Source organism: Nannospalax galili, unplaced genomic scaffold (assembly GCF_000622305.1).
Source record: "Nannospalax galili isolate Female #2095 unplaced genomic scaffold, S.galili_v1.0 scaffold596, whole genome shotgun sequence".
Classification (NCBI taxonomy): domain Eukaryota; kingdom Metazoa; phylum Chordata; class Mammalia; order Rodentia; family Spalacidae; genus Nannospalax; species Nannospalax galili.
The window spans coordinates 2246974-2269924 of record NW_008340140.1 but is presented as its reverse complement, the minus strand read 5'-3'; the positions used below and the strand labels follow the sequence as shown (position 1 = coordinate 2269924).

Below are 22951 nucleotides of genomic sequence, written 5' to 3'. Positions count from 1 at the left end.
GGAGGCGGGGGTGAGGACGGGGAGCGGGAGGCCGGGAGTGCGGAGGCGCGGGGCGGGCGGCCGGGTGCGCGGCCCTGGTCCCGGGAGGCCCGGGGAGGCCCTGGGCCCCGCTTCTCCCCGGCGCCAGCCCAGGCGGGGCGCGTGGGCTCCTAGGGGCTGCGGGCCGGCTCCCTCCTGTCCCGGGAGCCTGCCCCGCCCTGGGGATGCAGGCGCCCCATCCGGCCACCCCGCTGCCCCTCCCAAGCCGCTGTGGTGGGTACTTCCGTTACCACCATTCGCCGTGAATGAAGCTGAGGCTCAGCCTAAGCTGCCCAGGGCCCTGCCGCTCCTTAGGCACCGAGTGGGTCTCCCTGCGTCCCTGTCCTGCATCCCCAGTCCCTGTATCCCCCGGTCCTTGCTTCTCTGGACCCGTCATCCCCGGGCCCCTGCCCTGCATCCCCGGTTCTTGCTTCCCCGGACCCTGCATCCCGGGTCCCTGCATACCCGGTTCCTGCTTCATCCCCGGTACTTGCTTCCCTGGACCCTTCATCCCCGTCCCTGCATCCCAGTCCCTTGCATCTCGGGATGTCAGAACTTGGCTGCCCCCGTACTCCACCCAGAGCCGACCACGACCATCCATGATGGATGCATCTGTGTTCTCCAGACAAAAACTAGTGTTTATTGATGATGAGAGGAATCTGGGCCCAAAGCAACATGGTGCTTATCCATAATTCCCCCACAACTTAGCCATGACACGGGGCCTCCACACACTTTAGAGATGAGGGGACCTCCATACACTTCAGAGATGGAGAAACTCAGGACCCTGAGCAGTTAGTGATTTCCTGGTGGCAGCTGGTCAGATGCAAAGCTGGAGGTCCCACTGGGTGCTTTTGTTTTTTTCCCAAATCGCATCTCTTTAATACTTTATTGTTTAAATGACACCTGATAGTTGTACCTGTGTATGGGGTACAGTGGAATAAAATATCACACTTTTTTTGAGACAAGGTCTCCTGTGTCCAAGGCTACCCTGTGTGGCAAAGGGTGATCTTGAACTTCTTAATCCCCCTGCCTCCACCTCCCACCTTCCAAGTGCTGGAATTACACATACCACCACATCCAGTTCATTCTGCCCTGGTGGGATGAAACCCAGGGCTTTGTGCCTGCGAGGCAGCTAATCTACAATTCCACCCAACTCTGTTCGTACTTTTCTCCATTAAATTAAGCTAAACTTGCATGTGGGCTTTATAACCAGGGAGTCTTCCTGCTGCTAAAGACTTTAGCCTTGAGGATGCCAGGCTATTAGGGAGCTTTCCCTTCTCCAGAACTTTGTAGCAGCCAGTCACACCGCATCAGTGATGGAGGGCGCTCCAGTCTTTAGAGTATTTCCCAGGTCTGTTCCCTGGTCAATATCCAGGCAGAAGCTCTGATTCCTCAAAATTCCTCATACATCTTCCCAAAATAACCTGAATATTTTGTTGATCCTGCGGCGATAACAAGCCACCAGCATTACCCTGGCCTCCTGAGTGCTTACCCATGGGGCCCTGGCTTGTGGCTCATGTGACCCTCAAGTTTGCCAGTCTTTCTCAGTCTGATGGCATGGTGCTGCTAACAGGAAAGAGGGAGGCCTCCTGGATGTCGGGAAGTAGCCATTGCCAGCGTGGGCAGATTCTGTTTTTATCCTTATTTAGCTGATGAAACTGAAGCTTAGAAGCAAAGACAGGATTTAAATGACGTCCTGACTCCAGGGACAGTTTTTAAATTGTGACGGGGGTCAATGATGAGAGGCCTCTGACTGAAGGCATCTGCCTCGGTCCGCTTTTTAAGACCCTCTCAGCATGTACTCTCCCTGTGTTCTTGCTATCCAGTACCACGTAGTTACTGCCTCTGACTGCTCTGGGATGATGACCAACCATCCAACTTTGTCCAAGATTGAATGATTGCTAAAACTGAGCCAGTTCCAGACATGAGGTGCTCACCCTGCTGGTTTGTCACTCACAAATTCTTTGCAGTAGCAGAGTGAGGTCCAGGCTGTGGCAGTCAGACAAGGATGAAAGTGTAAAGTTGGCTCTGCCTCCTGTTAGATGGGGCACTCTCTTGGCAGATGGACTTTTACGTCCATGGAAGACACTGGCTGGGGTCGGAGTTTGATTTGAGCCTTGGACTTTGAAAAATTTCTGATTACTAATTCTGATTCCTCTTTCATTCAATAAAATTTTTTTTGAGCGTGCAATATGGCAAACTTGGTTTTAAGTAACGGTGATGACAGTGGTGAGGGATAATGTGATTTTTATTCCCCTTACCCTCCTGGCATGATAGAACTTAAGCTCTTGGGGAGAGGCAAACATTACTGCACTAGTCACACAGGACACAGAACTCTGAAGAAGCACCTTGAAGTCAAGGACTGAAACAAGGTCTCTTGTGATTGGAGAAGATGGTAGGGTGATATCATTAAATTTCGATCTATGCATTTGCCTAAGGATGGTAAGGGGAATTTGGGAAGGGACCAAGGGGGTCCAGAGAATGGACATGTTGTGCAAATACCAAGTGGATTTTCTAAAAGGAAGACTGGAATGCAAAGAACTATGGATAGGAGGTGCTGAATTGTGACGCAGAGCAAACGTGGAGGGTTGGTAGTAGCCAGGCAGGAAGGACCTGTGTCTTGGGACTGGAGAAGACATGCGCTGATGCTGTGGAGTCATGCTGGGGATAGTTTCCTGAGAAGTTAGCTCACACATGGGCTTCCCAGCTCTGCCTTGGGGAGAAAACAAGCATGCAGGTTTGACTTTAATAAAAAGTACATTGTGGTCTGAAACACATTGTTTGTGACACAGTTTACCTTCCAGTTGGCCGTTGCTTTGCTGGTAGTGTTAAAACAGTATGATTTTAACTGTCTTTTAAGGTTCTGCTCTCTAAGATCTGGTTCTTGACCATGAACAGTCTATATTCTGATTTCTGTTCATTATCCTCAGTCCAAATGTGCACTCCCAGAGACACATTCTTTTCCCCCCTCTCTCCAAAACCTTTGACCTCTGAAGTTTTTCTTTTTGCTGTCACATTTTTACCACCTAACATCTTGTTTGTGTTGCTTTTTTCTTCTTCCACTAGAATACACACTAGTCAGTGTTCATCAGGGTAGGACGGTGGCCCCTTGTTACCTTGGCTAACACACAGGAAACAGTATTGTGAATGAAGATACGAAGCAAAGCTGGGCATGTGGGACATGCCTTTAATCCAAGCACTCGGAGGCAGAGGCAGGCGGATCTCTGAGTTCAAGGTCAGCCAGGCCTATATAGTCTGCATCAAAAACAAAACAACAAAAACAAACAAAAAGCATTTTGCATTATAGAGACTTGGTAAATACCTTAAAAAAAAAAAAAAAAGGCAAGCTTTCCTTGTGGATCCATCACACTCAGTTTAAAAAAAAACAAACCTGGAAAATGGACTGTCCCTTGGACCTTTAACCCATTAAAAATAAGACTGACAGGAGTTCCCTGATTGTTACAACTGTATTTCGACTTCTTTTCCTCCCAGGGGAATTGCTCAGGAAAATTAGGGATGGGAAAGTTCTTGCAACTGTGACTATTGGAGAATAGTCCCAGTTACCCTAACCCAAAACTCTAAAGCAGGCCTAAATGTACATCCTCTAACCAGTCTGAGGATCCAGGAGGAGGGTGCCTCTGCATACTGGTTCACATTGCCTCTCAGGTAGGCCTTTATATGAGTTTAGAAAAGACCTATTGCTCCTATACAAATCACTCTAAAATTAACAAAAAGCATTAACACTAGTCTGACAACGAATACCAGTCTTTATTTTCCTCCATGGCTCACTACCCTGCTCCAGCTTTAGTGAGGCCCCTAGTCCCCCTACTCATGGCCCTGACAGTTGGACAACAATACAGTAAAAATACAGTAAAAATCTTGGTCCTAAGAGAACAATATAATTGCTTAGATGAGTCTAAGATTTGACTCATGCCCATAGAGCCAGTGGGGAATGTAATAGGGCACCTTCTTCAGCATAGCTACACCACGTGAAAGTTCAGGCCGACTCTAGTTTCTGAAATTATCAGGCAATTGGCCCAGGGTTTGGAACTCTGGTTGTCTTGGGAACAGGTCAGAGCATCCTAGAGTGCTTCTGCTAACTGCAGATTTATGGCTTCTGTAGGTTATGCTTGGCTTGCTTCTGCGAAATAGTAATTATTGCTTAATAGAATAGAAATTATTTACCTGTATGCTTGGGAACCTAAACTTTTCACTCCTGGTTATAGTTTTTCTGTACAAAAAGTACCCCACAACATTTAGAGGTTCCTAGGATACAGTTGCTATGTAATAGAACCCCCTAGAGGGAACTTTGTGACTAGTAAAGACAGAAAGACAGCGTAGAGTAACAGCAGGATTGATGACGTCAGTGTATAGAAGCGGAGGAAGCAAGTTGTGTTTGGGGAGTTTGGATGGAAAATTGTATTTTCTTATGTATTTCCTTGATAATGCTTGCTCAAGCTTAACGCTCAATGATTGGCTTCTGTATTCTGCTTGATTGCCTAGCAACATGAGCACTATAAAAGAGCCAGAGCACTTAGGCTTGGGGCTGCACTTGGACCCTCTAGGAGTGTAGCCCGGCCATAAGAAAAAGGCAAACTGAAATGACTGAATATGGTTTGTTTCCTTTTATAATCTAGTAAGATATTTCATTAACAAGAAAGGCTATATTGGCCTGGAGAGTTGGCTCCGCTGTTAAGAACACTTGCTGTTCTTACAGAAAACCAGAGTTTGGTCGCAGCACCCGCATGGTAGCAGACAACTGTCCATAACTCCAGTTGCAGGGCTTCCAACGTCCTCTTTTAGCCTTCTTGGGCATAGGTACACACAGTGCACATATATGCATGTGTGTGGGCAAAGCATTCATACACATAAAAATAAGTTCTTTTGCTGGGCATAGTGGCACACACCTTTAGTCCCAGCACTTGGGAGGCAGGGGCAGGCGGATCTCTGTGAGTTGGAGGCAGCCTGATCTACATAGTGAGTTCCAGGCCAGTTGGGGGTCCCAGGCTTGCCTCACTGTATAGCCAAGGATAACCTTGAACTAAGGCTCTTCCTACCTCCACCTCCCAAGTACAGGGATTACAGGTGTGCACCAGCATGCCTGGTTTATGCAGGGTTAGGGCTTAAACCCAGGGCTTCATGTGTGCTGGGCTGGGCAGGCAGCATACCACTGAACCACACCCCCAGTCCTTGTGCTGATTTTTGGTCAACAGTATACAGCAGGTGAAGCACTTAACCACAATTTGTTGAAGGTGACTGTACTCTCAGATCCTGTGCTCGGTACTCATTTTACCATCCTTGGAAGGTAGAACTACTTCATGTCACAGGTGACACATCTGAGATGGTTGCAGAGAATCGAGCAAAGTCCCTAAGTTCTGACTTCCCTTCACTTTCTGCTGCCTCAGGTAGGAGAAGCTATTCTTTTGGTAGCTGCAACATCAGGCTTCTAAGAAAGGAGTTACCACCCTTTTGGCTTGTGGATCTCTTTGAGACTCTGATGAAAGCTACCAAGACCTTCCAGGGAGTGCACATGTATACTAGGCATGTTCACCTGCGGCCTGGCCCAGGATAGCTGTAAGTGTGGCCCCATACATTTGTAGATGACAGTGTCATGTCACAGTGTCAGAAAGTTGGACACACACCCCCATAGTGCCTGTCCATTTTGCATATAATTTCAGGAGTAAATCAACTTCTTGATGTCCATGGACCCCCAGTTAAGAATTGCTGTCTTCCTGACAAAATGCAGATTCGAGGACTATAGAAATGGAGTGGAGCTGTAACTGGGTGAATGCCTGCCCAGCACATGCAAGTCCCTGGGTTCAATCCTCAGCACCTTAGAAAGAGAACAGGCATGAGGTGTGTTCTAATAGCTATTCCCCTCCCTCAGGCTTTGCAAGTGCAAGTTCCTTAGCTTCTGCTGGGACCCCTTGGCTGCCTTTAACTCACCCATCCAACCCTCCTCCCCAGTGAGAAAACCACTGCAAGGAATTGGGTGCCCAAGGCCAAGTGCCTGCTGTTGGGCTGTTTGCCAGGCTGTAGCAGGAAATGCCTGCTATGGAAACACAGAAAGTAGGTAGTCAGCTTCTCTGGAACATGTTTGTATCCATGTATATTTGAATCTGATCAGCGTAACAGATTCAAGCTCAGAAACGATTTGCCCCAGTTGCTTGGTCAGGCAGGTCCTCTTTTAGATCTTCTTACCTGAATTGCCCTTAAAGCCCTCATGATAACAGCCACATCTAGAAACGCATCGTAACGTTTTAGGGGGCTCAGTGTGTAAATAAAATGGTACCAACTCGAGGCAGCAGACTTGGTAGTTCTCGCGTAGGAACAGTGCCCGAACACCTCTGTGTCTCCATCTCCATGTTCATTTGTTCTCTCGAGTGCTGCTCCACTTCCCAGTGTCCATAGTCATAGAAACCACAGGATTGAATGCTCACCGCTGTACATACGGTAGTGGACAGGGTCTTTCAGCATGTGCTTTGGGTCTGACAACAGGCTTACTGCAGGGGAAGCTGTCTTGGGATGACAGCCTGATGAAGGGAGGTCTGTATTCTGACATCTGCCTTTCAGTCTGACCACTGAGCTCTGAGTTGCTTGAGACTCCAGATTGGGTGCCTTTCAACCTCCAGAGAAAGAAATGTACACATGTCTTGTGTCATTGGTTACAGGAGACTGGAAAGGGGTTGTGGATATTGGAGCCCATTTGTGTTATTAGCAGAAGAGCTGTATTTATTATATATTAATACGGTATATTGTATATGAATGTTCGTAAATGCAGCTTCAGGGAGAGCTTTATTGAGACAGGTCTCCTTCCATAGCCAAGGCCAGCTTCAACCCGTGATCTTCTGCCTCAGCCTGAGTGCCATGTGCCATCGAGTCCGGCTTCTGCACGCATACCTTTAGTTCTTTAAACTATTGTCAACTGCACTTGTTCTTGTGTTATAAATAAATGATACTGTAAGGAAGTCTGGTTTTTAGTTTTCTTTTTAATATATTGAAACCCTTTTAAGAAACTGTTGAGTGCTGAGATCTTCCTGCTGGTCTTGCAGTGTGCAGAAACTTAGGTGTCCGCGCACACACGCACATGCATATGCATACTTTTGCCTTGAGTTTCTAAGAGCTCCTGGACCATTCTGTGGACTCTGGGGTCAGACTGTATTGAAATCAAGGTGTCATTTACTGACCGGTGGTTTTGGGAAAATTGTCTAAACTCTGCCACAGTTTTACATTTATGAAGTAGTAATACTGACGATACCCTTTATGAAGACTTAGGAGGATTTGCCGAATATCAAGCCTCAAGTTCTTGGCATACAGTAAGAGCTCAATCAGTGTTAGCTCTCTTTGTTATTTCATAGCTATGTTATTGTCTGAACATTTTCTTTGCAGATTTAGTCACATTAATTGTAAATACGAAACCTTCAATTTTCATCATTGTATGGTGAATTACACTGCATTAAAAAAATGGAATTTTCAGTGCGTGGTGGGTAGCCATTGAAGTGCACAGGGGCCTCTAGCCAGTGTGTCAGTTTGAAAACTGGAGAAATGATGATTTTGATCAACACAGTGCTCAAACACTAACTCTGGGAAAAAAACAATCTACTGCGAGGCTTACCAGTGTTATTTAACCCATTAACTTTCTGCTTCTTTAGGACACCTTGAAAGAGTGTTCCAACCTGGGAAGTTCCACCTTTGGTCAAAAGTTGGCTATTTTGTATTTTACTAGAACTGGTTAATTGCTTTTTTTCTATTTCTAATGTTTTTATAAATTGCTAATGACTCTTCTGGACTACTGAGGAAGATTATAGATTTATAAGCAGACCTCAAGCCCGAGAGCATAAGTCATTTGTCTGTGGTGTTCTAGATTTCTAGTGATCCTGACTGTCTTAGGGCAGATGGTTTATCCAATTATTTTAGAACAATATAACTTCTCCATTAAAATTCTACAAAAACTTTAAAACATTTTAGGCTGCAGAAGATGTCAATGTTACTTTTGAAGATCAACAAAAAATAAACAAATTTGCCCGGAACACAAGCAGAATCACGGAGCTTAAAGAAGAAATAGAAGTGAAAAAGGTACTGGTCAACTATGCCTTGTCCCTCAGTGCTGGTCAACTATGCCTTGTCCCTCAGTGCTGGTCAACTATGCCTTGTCCCTCAGTGCTGGTCAACTATGCCTTGTCCCTCAGTGCTGGTCAACTATGCCTTGTCCCTCAGTGCTGGTCAACTATGCCTTGTCCCTCAGTGCTGGTCAACTATGCCTTGTCCCTCAGTGCTGGTCAAGTATGTCTTGTTTCCCCAAATGTTTATGCTATAACTCTTTTCATTTAACTAGTATTAACCTCTTTCTGAGTTCCTTGTTGCCGATGAGCCAGTCTACTCCAGTTACTTTAATAGCAGTTCTGCTTTTCTTTACATGTTTGTTTGAGATAGCATCTTGCTTTGTCATGTCAGGTGTCCTAGAGCTCACCAAGTGATCTGTGCTGGCCTCAAACTCGTGATCCTCTGCCTCAGTCTCCTGATTTCTGTGATGATAGAAGGTTTGAGAAATGAAGCTCAGCTCAGTAAGTCATCCACCCCCTTCCACCCTTGCTGGGTGTGATAGCGCGTACATGCCTTTAGTCCCAGCATGCTGCAGAGGCAGGTCAGTCCCTAAGTTTGAGGCCAGCCTGGTCTACATAGTGAGTTCCAGGTCAGCCTGGGCTACATAGTTCAGGTCAGCCTGGGCTACACAGTGAGTTCAGGTCAGCCTGGGCTACATAGTGAGTTCCAGGTCAGCCAGGGCTACATAGTGAGTTCCAGGTCAGCCTGGGCTACATAGTGAGTTCCAGGTCAGCCAGGGCTACATAGTAAGTTCCAGGTCAGCCAGGGCTACATAGCGAGTTCCAGGTCAGCCAGGGCTACATAGCGAGTTCCAGGTCAGCCTGGGCTACATAGTGAGTTCCAGGTCAGCCAGGGCTACATAGTGAGTTCACGTCAGCCAGGGCTACATAGTGAGTTCCAGGTCAGCCTGGGCTACATAGCGAGTTCCAGGTCAGCCAGGGCTACATAGTGAGACCCCGTCTCAAAAGAAAGACAATCAAACCAAAGAAAAGGGAGATGTGAGATAACAGAGTTGACGAAGTCTTTGATTGTAGTGGGAGTTTTACTCATGAGTTCAGTCCCACATCTGAGAGTTTGGCTCCTGTGTTCACTGATCCTGGAGCCCTGCAGACCAGGGACACGGGCTGCTGCTGTAGCCTCTGCAGTCCGTTGAGCCTGGGCTGTGCTGCCTCCTCATGTAGCTCTCCTGAATTCTCCAGTTCAGCACGTTGTCCTGGAGGGTTTTAGAATGACCTGCTTACACCCTCTTCAAGGAAGGCTGGGAGAGCAAGTTGTTTTCTGGTGCTTCGGTTTTGTTTCTGTAGGAAGGCAGGATTCACAACATGGGAAATGGTTAAAGTGGAAGTGAGTGGCCATTGGTACCCACTCCCCACCGCAGGGAAGGTAGTAATTCCATCTGCAAGTGTCTGGAGAGTAGTGAGTTAGCTCTGAGTTGATTCCATGTGAAATGTTATCTATGTGTAAGAAATTCAAGTCTTATGATAGCCCTTGTGAGCTGCCCCCTCAGAGAGCCAATTTCTCTAGCTTAAAATCAGCTCTTGGGGCTGGAGAGCTGGCTCAGCATTTAAGAACACTGCTCTTGCAGAGGACCCAGGTTTGATTCCCAGCACCCACATGGTGGCTAACAACCATCTGGAACTCCAGTTCCAGGGGATCTGATGACTTCTTCTGACCTCTGCAGGCATTGTGTGACACAGGTGCACTTATATACATGTGGGCAATAGACTTATGTACATAAAAAAATAAGAATAATGGAATATTTTTAAAAATCAACTCTCCACTTTGCTGGGAAGTTTTGACTATCCAATGGCTTTTCAATTTCCCACTTGCAGAAACAGCTCCAGAATCTAGAAGATGCTTGTGATGACATTATGCTCGCAGACGATGAGTGCTTAATGATTCCTTACCAAATTGGAGATGTGTTCATTAGCCACTCCCAAGAAGAAACCCAAGATATGCTAGAAGAAGCTAAGGTGTGTGGGGGCCCCAGTGAAGAAGTCCTGATTCTAGGAATTCTGGGAAGTCTGTCCTTACAAAGAACATGCAGTTGCAGGTAGTGGGAGGTGATGGATGTGCTCACCATTCTGGGGTTTGCTCCGAGCCCAGGCAGGCTCAGGAGGCTCTGCCGGACGATTATATTTAATCTGAATAGTGATCCATTATTACCTCATTTTGGAATGAGGGGCAGGGACTGGGAGAGGTTATAGGATTATCACCATGACACTAGACTCTGGTCTCGGACCCCAGGCCTTGCTATAAATTGAGTGTTGAGAAAGGAAGTAGGAAATAACTCCTCAGCACCAGCACCCAGTGCTGCCCCCTGCAGGGAGCTTCTCTGGGGAGCTCTGCTTCCGCTGGGAGCATTTCTCTCTTGGATGCTTGTTTATCTAGCACACACTCAACAGGAACCTGCTTGCTCAGCCACATAGGCCTTCAGAACATCGGCTTTCTTCCACTCCTTTAGTGCTGCCTTTATGCCACATTGGTGGGCACTGATTTGGCTGCTCTGCTTTCATTAATGTCAGTTTGTTTCCCTTGTTTCACTGTAGTAATGTTCCAGTGAGCCATAAGTCTTTGTTCGCGTTCAGAAAATTGTTTTGAGGAAATAATCAGAGAAGTGTAATTACTGGGTCAGAGTCTGGATTTTTTAGTGGTGTTGGAGTCATGTGACATAGCATAGGAAATTAGACTCCATGGGCCCTCTAGCTGCCTGGGCGAGAAGCAGCCACAGCGTGAGAGGAGCCAGTGACAGTGCTTCCTGATATTTTCACTTAATTAGCTTGAATATTACTTAAAGTGAGTCTTCTTTAAATGTCTAAAACAAAACTTCCTATGGCTTAAACCTGCATCTAATAAACGCTGGGCAGAGCTGGCACTTCTGAAGTTAGTATGCTATGTTAGAGACCAGGCAGGACCACGAGAAATTGTTCACCAAAGTCTGTATATGATGCTTTGTCAGCATATACTAACTTAGGAATTAATTTTATCTTAGCTGTCACAAGTTTTGAATGAGCAGAAACTGAGGAAACAGCCCCGCCATTCTCTGCCACCAGCAAACATTGATCTGAATTAAACATCCACATTCAGGGTTTTGTCGCTGATCAAATTTCTGCTGTTATTTTGCTGGCCATCGGAGTTTAGAGTTCTTGACCTAAAATTTTTGCCAAGTATCCAGACACACATGCTCAGAAATCATCCATTTGAATCCAATTAATTCAAACCATTTCTTTTCCAGAAAACTTTGCAAGAAGAAATTGACACCTTAGAGTGCAGAGTGGCATCAATCCAGCGGGTCTTAGCAGACTTGAAAGTTCAGTTATATGCAAAATTTGGCAGCAACATAAACCTCGAGGCCGATGAAAGCTAAACTTTTTATAATACTTTTTTATTTGCCTTACCAAACTGGAGATGGTTTTATTAGCTACTCTCAGAAAGAAACCCGTGAAGTGTTAGAAGAGGCCAAGAAAATGTTGCCAGAAGAAACTGACATATTAGAATGCAGAGTGGTGTTGGAGACAACTGCCCTGGTTGAACTCTGCAGAAAGCATGCTTGACTACATGTGCAAAATTGTCAGCAGCCAAGATTGTCTATGATGGCAGAGCCAAATAGGTATGTATACCAACTCAAGGTTCTGAAGTGCAGAGTCCCTTAACTTATGTTTCGACTAAACAAACTATGCCTTATTTACACTGTTGTGTGAATATCTGTTCTATACCTTGCAAACAGGCCTGGTTTTGTTGCTAATTATTTCCTGAGTTCTTGCAGAGCAATGTTCTTTGATCTGTGTACACTTTATTCTTTAATACCTTCTTGGAACACTCGATCCCCGTGAACAAAACCTTGAGAGTTAGAGGCTCAGAGCTCTTTGTTCTATGGAACGAGGAGACTCCTGGTCCCCAACCTTCTTAAATATTGAATGGTCTGTATGTGATATTTTATTATTAGCTACCTTGCTATCCTTCCTTCTTGCCCACCACTACCCAGCCATGGAGGACATACACAACCACATCGTTTCAGTCCAGCAGGTATTAGCAGAATTTAAAATTCAGTTACATGCAAAATTCGTCAGCCACATAAACCTTGAATATGATTTCAAATGGGTAAGTTCCCTTCTTCAAATGACATGGAAATTAAAACTTTCTTTTCAAAAATCTTTTATTTAAGTAACATCAACTTGCCTATTTTCACACATCTTGCTTATTTATTTTATATTTTTAAAAGAAGACAGTATTCATGTATGTATTTTGCATAATGATTATATCAATTTTAGGGGCTTTATGTCATATTATTAAAATCTGTTAAACAGTCTTCTGTGTTTCTTTATGATCATTTTAGAATACTAGTTGTGATTTTCATTTTTAAGAAAACTTAGGGTGGGTGAGATGGGTCAGCAGGTAAGAGTGCTTGTCTCAGCCTGATGGCCTGAGTTCCATCCCTGGGACACACATGGTGGAGAGAGAACCCCCTCCCACAAGCTGTCCTCTAGCTTCCACAAGTGCACTGTGGCGTGTACCTCCCCTCCCAACACAGAGTCAGTAAATGTAAGTGTAAAACTAGCTGCTGGTGCTCTAGGCAAGGAAAAGGTTTTTTTCCCTTAATTATTTTTATTTATGTGAGTGACTTTATGTGTACTGTGTGTGTGCAGGTGCTCTCGGAGACCAGAGGGTGTCAGATCTGGAACTGGAGTTACAGGTGATCGTGCACCACCTGATGTGAGTGCTGGGGACTGAATCAGTCCTGACTCTTCAAGAGGTTAAGCACTCTTATCTGCTGAGCTATCGCTTCAGCCCAAGGAGGTTTTGTGTGTGTGTGTGTGTGTGTGTGTGTGTGTGTGTGTTTTAAGAAAACTTGGTTTTTATATCTCTGATTTTACTTGCTGAGAAAGTCCAACACAAAGATGCCTGTCTGCCACTGACTTCACAGCTAGAACTTTGTCACTTACTAAAACCTGTATGTATGTATTATGCCTGTATGTATGTATTATACCTGTATGTATGTATTATGCCTGTATGTATTATACCTGTATGTATGTATTATGCCTGTATGTATGTAATATGCCTGTATGTATGTATTATGACTGTTATACTTAGGCATACATAACGTATCTTTCAGTGTTACAGATGTTGGTAAAAGAACAGGTAAGGTTGAGATATGACATATCAGTCTTACAGAGACACAGATATGTTGGAAATCAAGAGCTCTATCAAAAGTTTATTTAAAAAACTTTTTTTCATAATTTATTTGTGTGCTCATGTGTGTTGTGTGGGTACCCATAGGCCACAGGGTACATGTGGAGGTCAGAGGACAGCTTGCAGGGGTCGGCTCTCCCTCCACCATGTTTGAACTCAGGTTGTCAGGCTTGATGGGAAGTGCCTTTACCCACTGAGTGAGCCATCTTGCCAGTCCCAAAATGTTTGCTTTTTAAAAGATTTACGTACTAGACTTTCAGTGCTTTGTGTGTAAACGATGTTCATATTGATGAAAGATTTAGATGTTGGGTGGCTGTGTGTTTAAAACAAGACATATTTTGAGGTAAGTTTTGTTAGTCCCTCCCACCCCATGCTGTCCCCCAAAAGACCAGTTTTGGAATTTGGAAGGTTTCTGTGTATTAACTTTCCAGCAGATGGCGCTGGTATTCCAGAAGACCTGGGGAAGAATCGTAATGCAAAATGAGGCTCTTAGGATTAGCATAATTTTAGAAGAAATATTGTGTAACTTTCGAGGTTCTAAACCTTGTGGTAGTGTTTTTGTTTTGTTTTCGCTCTTGCTAAATGTCTGTAAACAAGCTTAAAGACAGAATTTATAGCCAGATGTGGTGGTCTTTAATCCCAGCACTCGGGAGGCAGACACAGGTGGACCTCTGTGAGTTTATGGCCAGCCTCGTCTACATAGTGAGATGGGCTACTGGGAGATTTTGTCTCAAAAAATCCAAAAAAATATGTAATTTCTAAAATTCACATGAACTTAAGGGCACGCTGTTTTTAAAGACTGATTTTTAATAATTTTGTGCTTGGGTGGGTTTGTGCACAAGAGTACAGGAGCCTTCAGAGGTCAGACTGGGTTGTCAGATCCCCTGGAGCTGGAGTGCCAGGCGGTTGTGAGCCACCCAGTGTGGGTGCTGGGAACAGAACTCAGGTCATCTGCAGGTACAGCATGTCAACCACTGAGCCATCTCTTCCGCCCCAAGGCAAACTTTTAAATTGCTGCAAAAAGGATTCTAGCAAATGGCTCTTGCAAGGCCATTTCTTCTTGCAGGCATTTGGTTGGTGTGCTTTTAATGAGGCTCAAAGGTAATTCAGTGAGGAAATAGGAGGCATGTCCGAAGAGAATAATCTGCTACATGGGCCATTCTGTGGTGATCTGCGACAGCTCCCTTCAGAAATCCACCTGGGTTCCACTGTTGCCGACTCAACTGGATCAGAGGTCTAGAAAGTCCTTTGCAGAAGGCTGGTGAATGGGAGGGTCTGACAGAAGGGGGTGAGTGGTACCAGTTTAAGAATTTTAATGACAAATCATCCAGCTAAATCCAACTAAATCCTGTTCTGCACGTTGACCAGGCAAACCTAGTAAAAGCCAAACCTCTGATGCTCCCGAACCCGGGAAGGCTGCTGTGGTGTTAACAGGAGCTTAATCTCCTGAGCTGCTGCCCTTGTGTGCTGTCCACTTGCCATTTCTAACAGCCAGTGCCATCCTTGTCTAGGTCTTGAGGGCTCTAGTCAAAACCAGTACTAGACGAGGGAGGGAGACTCGAACAATTATAGAGATAACGCGGCAGGAATTTGGTGGGGTCTCTAAGGATTGGGAATGGAGAAGTACTACAGGTGACTGTTTGTTATTGGGTTGGGCTTTCTGCAAAGAACTGGAGGTGGAGTTACCAGATGTCGCCTTCCCTGGGGCACTGGGTCAGTTGGCAAAAAAGAAAAGGAAGGCTAGGACTTGAAGAGGTGATGACACACAAGTCCTGACAGTGACCAGAGAAATGAGGTGTTGGGAAGAGGACGTAGCCAAACATAACTTGGTTTTGTGCACAAGCCGATATTATGCCTACAAGCTTTTTTTTCTCAGGAAAGTCCAGTTTGTTGCCACAATAAATCCTGAGTGCTCCCATGATAAGTCACAGGCCGCCACCCTGAAGCTGTGTTTACCAGCACACTCTCCCTAGTGAACCCATGTCCCACCCGGCCCATGACTCTTATTTTTATTAGCCTGATGCCTGACCACTTTTGGCCCCTGCCAACCTGCTGGTGCCACTGACAAAGGTACAAAAGTAAGAGATTCCTCGTCTGCTGTTGGGGCAGGGAATGGGGTGAGGAAGGGGAGGAGGAGGAGGAGTGTGAGCTTGGCATTGGATGCTAAGGGCATCATCTTGGCAGAGTGTGATGGAGCTGGACTGCTGTAATGGAACCTGAGGGAGCGGGGGCTGAGGTAAATGTGGGAAGTACTTAACATTTGAGCTACATAAAAATCACCTGGAGATTGTTAAAATACGGAGTCTCCTCTCTTCCCTGTTTCCTCTCCCTCTTCCCTAACCTCCTCTCCACTCTCCCCTCTTCTTTTCTTTTCAGACAGGGTGTTGCTATGTATGTATCCCAGGCTGGCCTTGAACTTGTGACCCTCCTGCCTCAGCTGCTTGATCTGTGGTTACTGGCATGCGCCAGCACACCCAGCAGCCGCTGCATTTTGAACTCCCACGTTGTGCTATTTGTCCATAGGTCATACCTTAAACAGCTAAAGTAGCTTGTCCTGAGAGACAGGTAGACCTGGATGCAGGTGGGAGGAAGAACCATCCAGCAGAGGGAAGGACTACCAGAGGATAGGATTCCACAGGCCAAACCCAGAGAGGTGGAGGCAGCGGGGCTTGGTGGACAACGACGCCCAGCATCTGGGTGGCCAGTGAGAACTCAGCTGATGGGGCTTCATTGGCTGACTCGGAAGTTCTTTCAGATGAAAAGGTTAAGCCAGGACTGGGGAGACGGCTCAGTAAAGTGCCTGTAGTGTAAGCATTAGGACCTGAAATAGATCCCCAGAAGTCAGAGAAACTGGACTTGGTGTGGTGCCACTGTAATCCCAGTCCTGTTGGGGTGGATGGGTGCCTCTCTGAAGCTCCCCCTGGTTATCGAGACCCTGACTCAAAAAGGCAAACTATCAAAGGGAAATACCCAGTGTCGACCTCCATCAGGCCTCCACATATGCACACACAGGCACACTCACCCACATGCACAGCTCTGCACACCAGCACTAACAGGTACCTGTACCACATAAAATATGACATAAAACAAAAACCAGGAAAGGTTAACCAGCCCACACCTTAGCCTCACTCAGAAGCATTGGCTCACTCCCATCAGAGAGCGGTTCCTGGAAGGAGCTGACCCCAGGAGCTACCCCTAGGGGGCAGGGATGCAGCTGTGGGGGCCATGGTTGGTCTGTGAGGTGGGAGAGCTTTCTGAGGGACAGTGCTGATGAGAACAGCAAACAGTTTAGGGTAAAGACCCCGAAAGAAAAGTGACCAGTTTCTCAGCTGAGAGCTGGGAATTCCCTTGGATCTGCCAGTACACGTGTCCCTACCTGAGGCCAGCAATGCCAGAACTATCTATCCAAAGATGCCTCTGGTTCTGCCATAGCTAGTGGCTGGGGGTGCCAATAAGGGGGTCTGCTTTTCCTTACCTTTTTTCGCTGAAGTAATACCCTGTTCCTGGAAGACATGCTGAGGACATGACCAGGACCTCGAGGGACCTGACGGACCTGACATCTGGTATGAGAACTGGACTGACCAGCTCATCTCCCCCCTACTTCCTTCCTCTACACCCTTATTAACTCCCCCAAAAGAAGACTCCTTGGGACCCTTTCAGCTGTATAGGGCTGTGCCTTCTTTGTCTCTCCCAAGCTCCCTATAATAAAATACTCCTTTCTAAAGCTCACCCTCTGTGGTCCATGAATTTCATGGAGTTCGTGAGACAAGAACCTGAAAGCTGCTTTCAGGAGGTGGCTTTGGTGGCCGTTGAGTTTCCGAGGCCCTAGCCTCTCAAACTAAGCACAACAGAGCCAAGAAAGGTTCCATTAGCTCTCAAAGATTCCCGATAATCCCGTATCATTCTGACTGACATCAGGTGGAAATGCTCAGTATATTAAAACATCCTCTGGCTCAGCCGTTCTCAAAGCCTGGACCTCAGGTCAGCATCATCCGAATCATTGGAGAACATTTTACAGATGCTAAGTTCTACAGGACTAAATTGAAAAATCCTTGGTTCATTGGGCAGTGATGTGAAGGGGTATATTGGACCTTGCCCATTAAAACCATTTCACTGGAACTCTGAGGAGGGGTAACATTCCTTTAACAAGACTGATTTTGGGGTCCCCTAAAATTCAGTTCATATGGTAGAATAAGTGAACTTTTTTCTTCCTTTTTTTAAATTATTTTTTTATTTTTAAACAAAAGCCTCATGCAGCCCAGGCTGGCTTAGAACTCCTGATGCACCTGCCTCTTCACTCTGACTATCTGGATTGTAGGTAATGAAGGAGAATAGGAACTAGTTGGTTCTAAATTAGGCAGATAGTCGGGAAGGAGGCCCCAGACGAGATTCAGCTGTGTTCCAATTACTTTCGCTTTCATCCAAGATGGTCCACTTCCTGGTTCCTGTCCAAAGTTGGCCCTTCTGGCAGGCTCCCTTTGTTAGGGTCCCAACCTTCTCTCTCTTGTGCTACTCAGTTTACTCCTTTCCTGTGAGGGAACCATCCAGCAACACGCATCCCACCCTGTCCAATCCAAAGGGGAAAGGGGAGCCCAGTCCTGTCCCACCTTCTACCTCATAGACTATAAAGCCAGACTCTGCAGGGGGGGTGGACAATGCTCCAGCTCTGGACACTCACCCCTTGCAGGGCCTCTGTTTCTTTGTGGTGTGGAATCTTACTTTTGCTAAGTCTTGGCTGTGTGCTGTGATTGCAAACTTCTTGTCTTGTAATTTTTTAAAAAAATTTATGGGTATGAGTATACTCCCTGCATGTATGTAAGTGCACCCATGTCCTGCAGTTCCTGTGGAGGTCAGAGAGGGCATCAGATCCCCTGGAACTGGAGTTACACATGGTTGTTAGCTGCCCTGTGGGTGTTGGGAATCAAACCTGGGTCCTCTTCAGTGGACCTCTTAACTGCTGAGCCATCTCTCTAGCCCTTGTAATTCTTTCCCTGGTGAAGAAATGGACCCAAGGACAAACCCTAGGCATCATCAGTATGTGTCACTAAGCCCAGTAACTGTCTTTTATTAACCCCTAATGCAACCGAACTGAGAGGTGAGGTGGGACATCTAAGACGTGATTAGCACCAGCTGAGGTAATGCACACCTGTAACCCCAGCCCACAAGAGGCTAAGTCAGCCGCCTGTATTTGAGTCCAGCCTGAGCTACATAGTGAGATCCAGATTAGCTTGGGCTATGTAGTGAGAGTCTGTCTCAAAACCTAAAACCAAACCAAGATTCTCCCAAAGCAAGAGGTAATTAGGGCACAAGGGCTCTGTCCTCGTAAATGGATCATAAATGGTTTGCCATAAAATGAGTTTGGTCTCCTCTTTTTTGCCCTGGCCCTTCCACCTTCCCCTGGGGGATGACACAACAAGAAAGTCTTGTAGCTGCTGGCTGCCTGCCCTTGACCTTCCAACCTCCAGAGGTGTATGAAAGAAACTTCTGTTCTTTAAAAGTTACCCTGCCCCAGGCCTTCTCTTTTAGCTGCACAAATGGACTAAAACACAAACCTTAGGTAATTCAGACTCCACAAAAGAACTGGCCTGGCTCAAATACTCAGCCCTCCAGGGGGTCAGCAGGGAAGACTGGAGCCCCACCTTGTGGGGGTCTCCTGAGGACCTCTGCTCTGTCCTGCAGACCGGTGGGGGGAAACCCACCGCGGGTAAGGTCAGAGAAAGGTGAGTGCACTGTCCACCCGTTCTGCCAGCCCTCCACGCCGACGCCGAGGACTATCAGACGCAAAGGGAATCTGTCAGGCAGGAGTTCGTTTATTTCAGGTGTCACAGAGCTTATAAAGGCATCTGGAAATCCCCCTCTCCCCTGAGGGTGTCCAGTCAGTTTAAAGGTCAATGGAGCAGGAAGGCAGCACTTCATGGATCTTAAGGACGATCACCCGCTGATTATGCACTCCTCAGCAGTGCCAAAGTATCTGTCAGCCAGTCTGAAGACTTTCAAAACAAGTCAGGCAGTGTCTCAGCGTCATCTTTGTTGATTTGTTCTGGCCATTATGAGAGCCCTACACCACCCGACCATCCTTAGCACAGATTAGCGATGGGCAGGGCAGCAAGATAGGAAGGCATCAAAGCAGTTGACCCACTGGCTTAGGGGTGGAGGGTGGCTGGAGGCATCTTGGTTGCCAGTAGGAAACAGATTATAAAAGATTAAACAGTGGGTGATGTGAGCCCCGAAGGCAGCAAGTGAAATGTACTTTTACAAGCAAGTTAGCAGTGGAGGGAAGGAGGTAGGCTGTCACTTAATGCCAGCGCTGCATCTTGGAAGGAACACCTTAAAGAAAAATAGACTAAGGAAAAGTAAGTCTATCTGCCCCAGGGTGCTTAGGGTCAGGCCCTGGCTCCTAGCAGCCCTAACAAGCTAGGCTCGCCCAGTGGTCTTTAGTAAACTAAGAATACTGAAAAGCAGAGAAAAAGATGCATCCAATGTGACTCCAATGGGAAGAGGAATAAACAGAGATCCAGTGACCCCCCAAGTCCATCTTCAGGGCCCTGACAATGAGGCTTAGATTTTAGAGGGCAAGAGGCAGGCACAGCCCAACAGTCCTGGTGAAGATGTGGTCTTCACTGACCCATCATAGGCTCTGCTCCAGATCTCTCTCAAGGTGGTCAAGTTGTCAGCACTGTGTGAAATCTCTTCCTAGGAGACAAGTTCCTCCTCTGGCTGATGGGAGGCTCAGCCTTTTCCTTCTCCCAGCAGGAAACTCCAATTCCTTGGGGATAATTCTCTCACTACCTTGATAAGCTCTTAACTGCTGAGCCGTCCTCTCCAGCAACTTCTTGAAAGTTTTTCATTGCCTATTTGCCTACAGTCTGAGCTGTTCCAGGAATCCTTCAAAGAAGCTCAGGTGGGGTGTCAACCCTCAAAATACTTCTCTGGTATTTGTCCAGGAGATTTAAATAACTCCTCACTAGTAACTAGAGCTTGGAACCTTTTATGGAGGTCTTTAACAGCAAGCAAGCAAACATACAGAACTGGGACTGAAGGGGAACATTGAGAAGTTGCAGATGTTACATGGGTGTTGCATGGGGCACACCATGCTGATTACTCATCTTCGCTGTGTGCTTAATGACAGCTGTGTTCCACACAGGACAAGGGGCAAGTGTAAAATATGGGTTAATAGCAGCAATACAGCTGGTATCCCACACACAGCCAAGGCAGCCAAAAGACAGTAACATACTTCCTTGGTTGTCATGGATGGAAGCTGCCGTTGCTCTAAAGACCAAGGAATATGGAACAGATGACTGTGGCGCCACAGAAAAGTCATTGCCATGCAAAGGAGAAGGATTACATCACCATATGGTCATCCAAGCCTCTGGTGCTCATCAAGATGAGTGAGGCAATCATTATCTTGAACTAGGGTATGTTCAGACCAGAAATGTCTTTCTAACTCGTGGCCGTGGAACTCAGTAAAATGAATGAAACACCAGAAAAGCAACAGCTGCATGGCTTAGAGGTAACAGAACTTTCTAGTGCACTGCAATTTATACCCATCCGATGGTTGCCTTGGTAACAGTCGCTGGCTTCCAGGGCAGAGGGACTTCTAGATTGATTTTTGTTTTATGCTAATATCATTGTTAGAACCCTTGGGATTTGGAGAGATGGTGGCTGTAGCCAGGAGACACAGCCCACCAATAGGAGGAAACACCCACTTGACTTTGGCTAGCTATTGCTATGTTGGAATGTGCGTAAGAATTGTCAAGCCTTCTGATTGGTCCAGGGAAGCTAGAAATCTCCGCTTATCTCTGTCTTGGTGATAAAGAACCCTGACAAACTTAAGGAGGGAAGGGTTTATTCTGGCTCAGTTCGAGGACGTAATCCATCATGATGGGGAAGTCACTGCAGGAGCATGAGGCACCTGGTCACATGACATCCACAGTCAGGAAGAGAGAGTGAGGATTCCTGCTACTGCTCAGTTCCCCTCTCTACTTATTCAGTCCAGGATCCCAGCCAGGAAACAGTGCCACCCACAGTGGGCAGATCTCACCTTAGGGATGTCCAGAGGCCCATCTCCTGAGGATTCTAGATGCTGTGAGGTTGACAATGGACAGAACCATCACACTGTCCATGTGAAATCTCCTTGTTTCTAAATGTTATCAAATCAAAGCGATAGAAGATATCAAGAAGAGAACAGGGGATAAGTGACAAATGTCTACACACTGGGGTGCTCTGACCAGCAGCTCAGCAGTTCAAACGAAAACACAGACGTCTGTAGGAATCCATGCAGGCTGATAAAAAGCCCTTTCAATCGTCAAGTAAAATAAACAAACAAAATAAATAAAATCTTGTCTAACTCAGAATTTTAAACAAACAGTATTTTTCAGTAATCTTATGTTCGATCTAAAGAAGGTTTCCTTTAAATAAATAAGCTTATATCAGGGATTTAAAAAAAAAAAATCAATGAATTGCTAACTTCAGGTTTTAGTTTCTCTTTTGGTTACTGTGCTATGATGAGTTCAAAGAGATTCCAAACCATACTCAAAAGGAAACCAGTTGAAAAACCAGTTGCAGACAGAATTTTTTTAAATATGGTCAGGAAAACATCTAAACAAACTTAAACACCACCAGAGAGAGAGAGTTTGCCAGTAAGTCCATAAAGCAAAAGTGTTATTAACCTGAAGACAGAGCTGCTGCTGGGTGGCAGGAAACCATCTGCTACGTGCCCGTTTTTTATTGACGCTTCGGGGTAAACTAATAAAACTCTCCATTCCAATTAAATTTTGGAAACTCATGTTCCCTCTTTCTCATGTGCTGCAAACTGTCATATAACCACAACAGCCCTTTGATCTCGATTCCCCATGGCCCAGAAGGTGAACCGGCGGAACATTCTAGTGCTTTCCTCACTATGACATTCTTTGACACTGGAGGCTATAGGCCACGGATGATGCTAACGAAAGAGGAGGGAGCTTTACAACTGTTCTTAATGGATGCACCCCTAGAACCATTTTGAAATGCAAAGTGGCTCTCATGTATGCTTCCTGTAATTTGAGGGTCTCCTGGAATCATATTGGGACTTTTAGGGGTGTGGGTGATTATAGGACAGATTTTATAGAAAGGAAAACAGGTTGACAGTGGCTGACTCCACTAGGGTCAAGAGTAGAATGGACTCAGCTTCAATTCTCTCGTCACTTGACTCCCCGTGACCCTTTGATGTGCGCGCCCCACTCTTTCTTCCTTTTACATGCTTACTCTGATGAAGTCAGCTGGGAAGGGTTGTGTGACTAACTAGATAAAGGGCAGTCAGCCACTCGCCATCAAGAATTGAAGACCCTTTATTTAGTTAGCCTGTTAATGTACCTGTGGATAAGCCTACAATTATTCTTCAGCTGAGCCATGGCCTGGTTTACCCTCCATTGTATCTGTTCAGGTTTAGATGGCCCCACCCCCTCACCAACAGGGTCTCAAGGACTTCTCAAGCTCCTGAGAAAAGGGAACCTAGCTGATAAGCACCTTGGTCTTTGAAGTCAAGAGAAGCAGACTTTTCTCCACTGTTTGTCCAACACAGCAGACTTCCCCTTTGATCTCTAAAGAGGACAGTTTTTAACAGTCCCGCTCTCCCACTTCCCTCCACCCAACTTAAAAAAAA

The 22951-nt window shown here is 46.1% G+C and overlaps 1 protein-coding gene across 2 annotated transcripts in view; it reads left to right on the top strand.

Annotated features, from left to right (window-relative positions):
- The window catches only part of Pfdn4 (prefoldin subunit 4), an 11759-nt gene extending 237 nt beyond the window's left edge, over positions 1 to 11522 (top strand). Inside the window, exons 1-4 of one of the 2 annotated variants that reach the window (XM_029564541.1) lie at positions 3083 to 3253; positions 7987 to 8094; positions 9954 to 10094; positions 11357 to 11522. In XM_029564541.1, the coding sequence (XP_029420401.1) occupies positions 3191 to 3253; positions 7987 to 8094; positions 9954 to 10094; positions 11357 to 11488 (444 nt within the window). In that variant the 5' untranslated portion in view covers positions 3083 to 3190 and the 3' untranslated portion in view covers positions 11489 to 11522. Of the gene's footprint in view, positions 1 to 3082; positions 3254 to 7986; positions 8095 to 9953; positions 10095 to 11356 lie in introns of those variants that run through there. The other variant, XM_029564542.1, reaches the window with a different exon arrangement.
- Positions 11523 to 22951: the final 11429 nt, after the last annotated feature.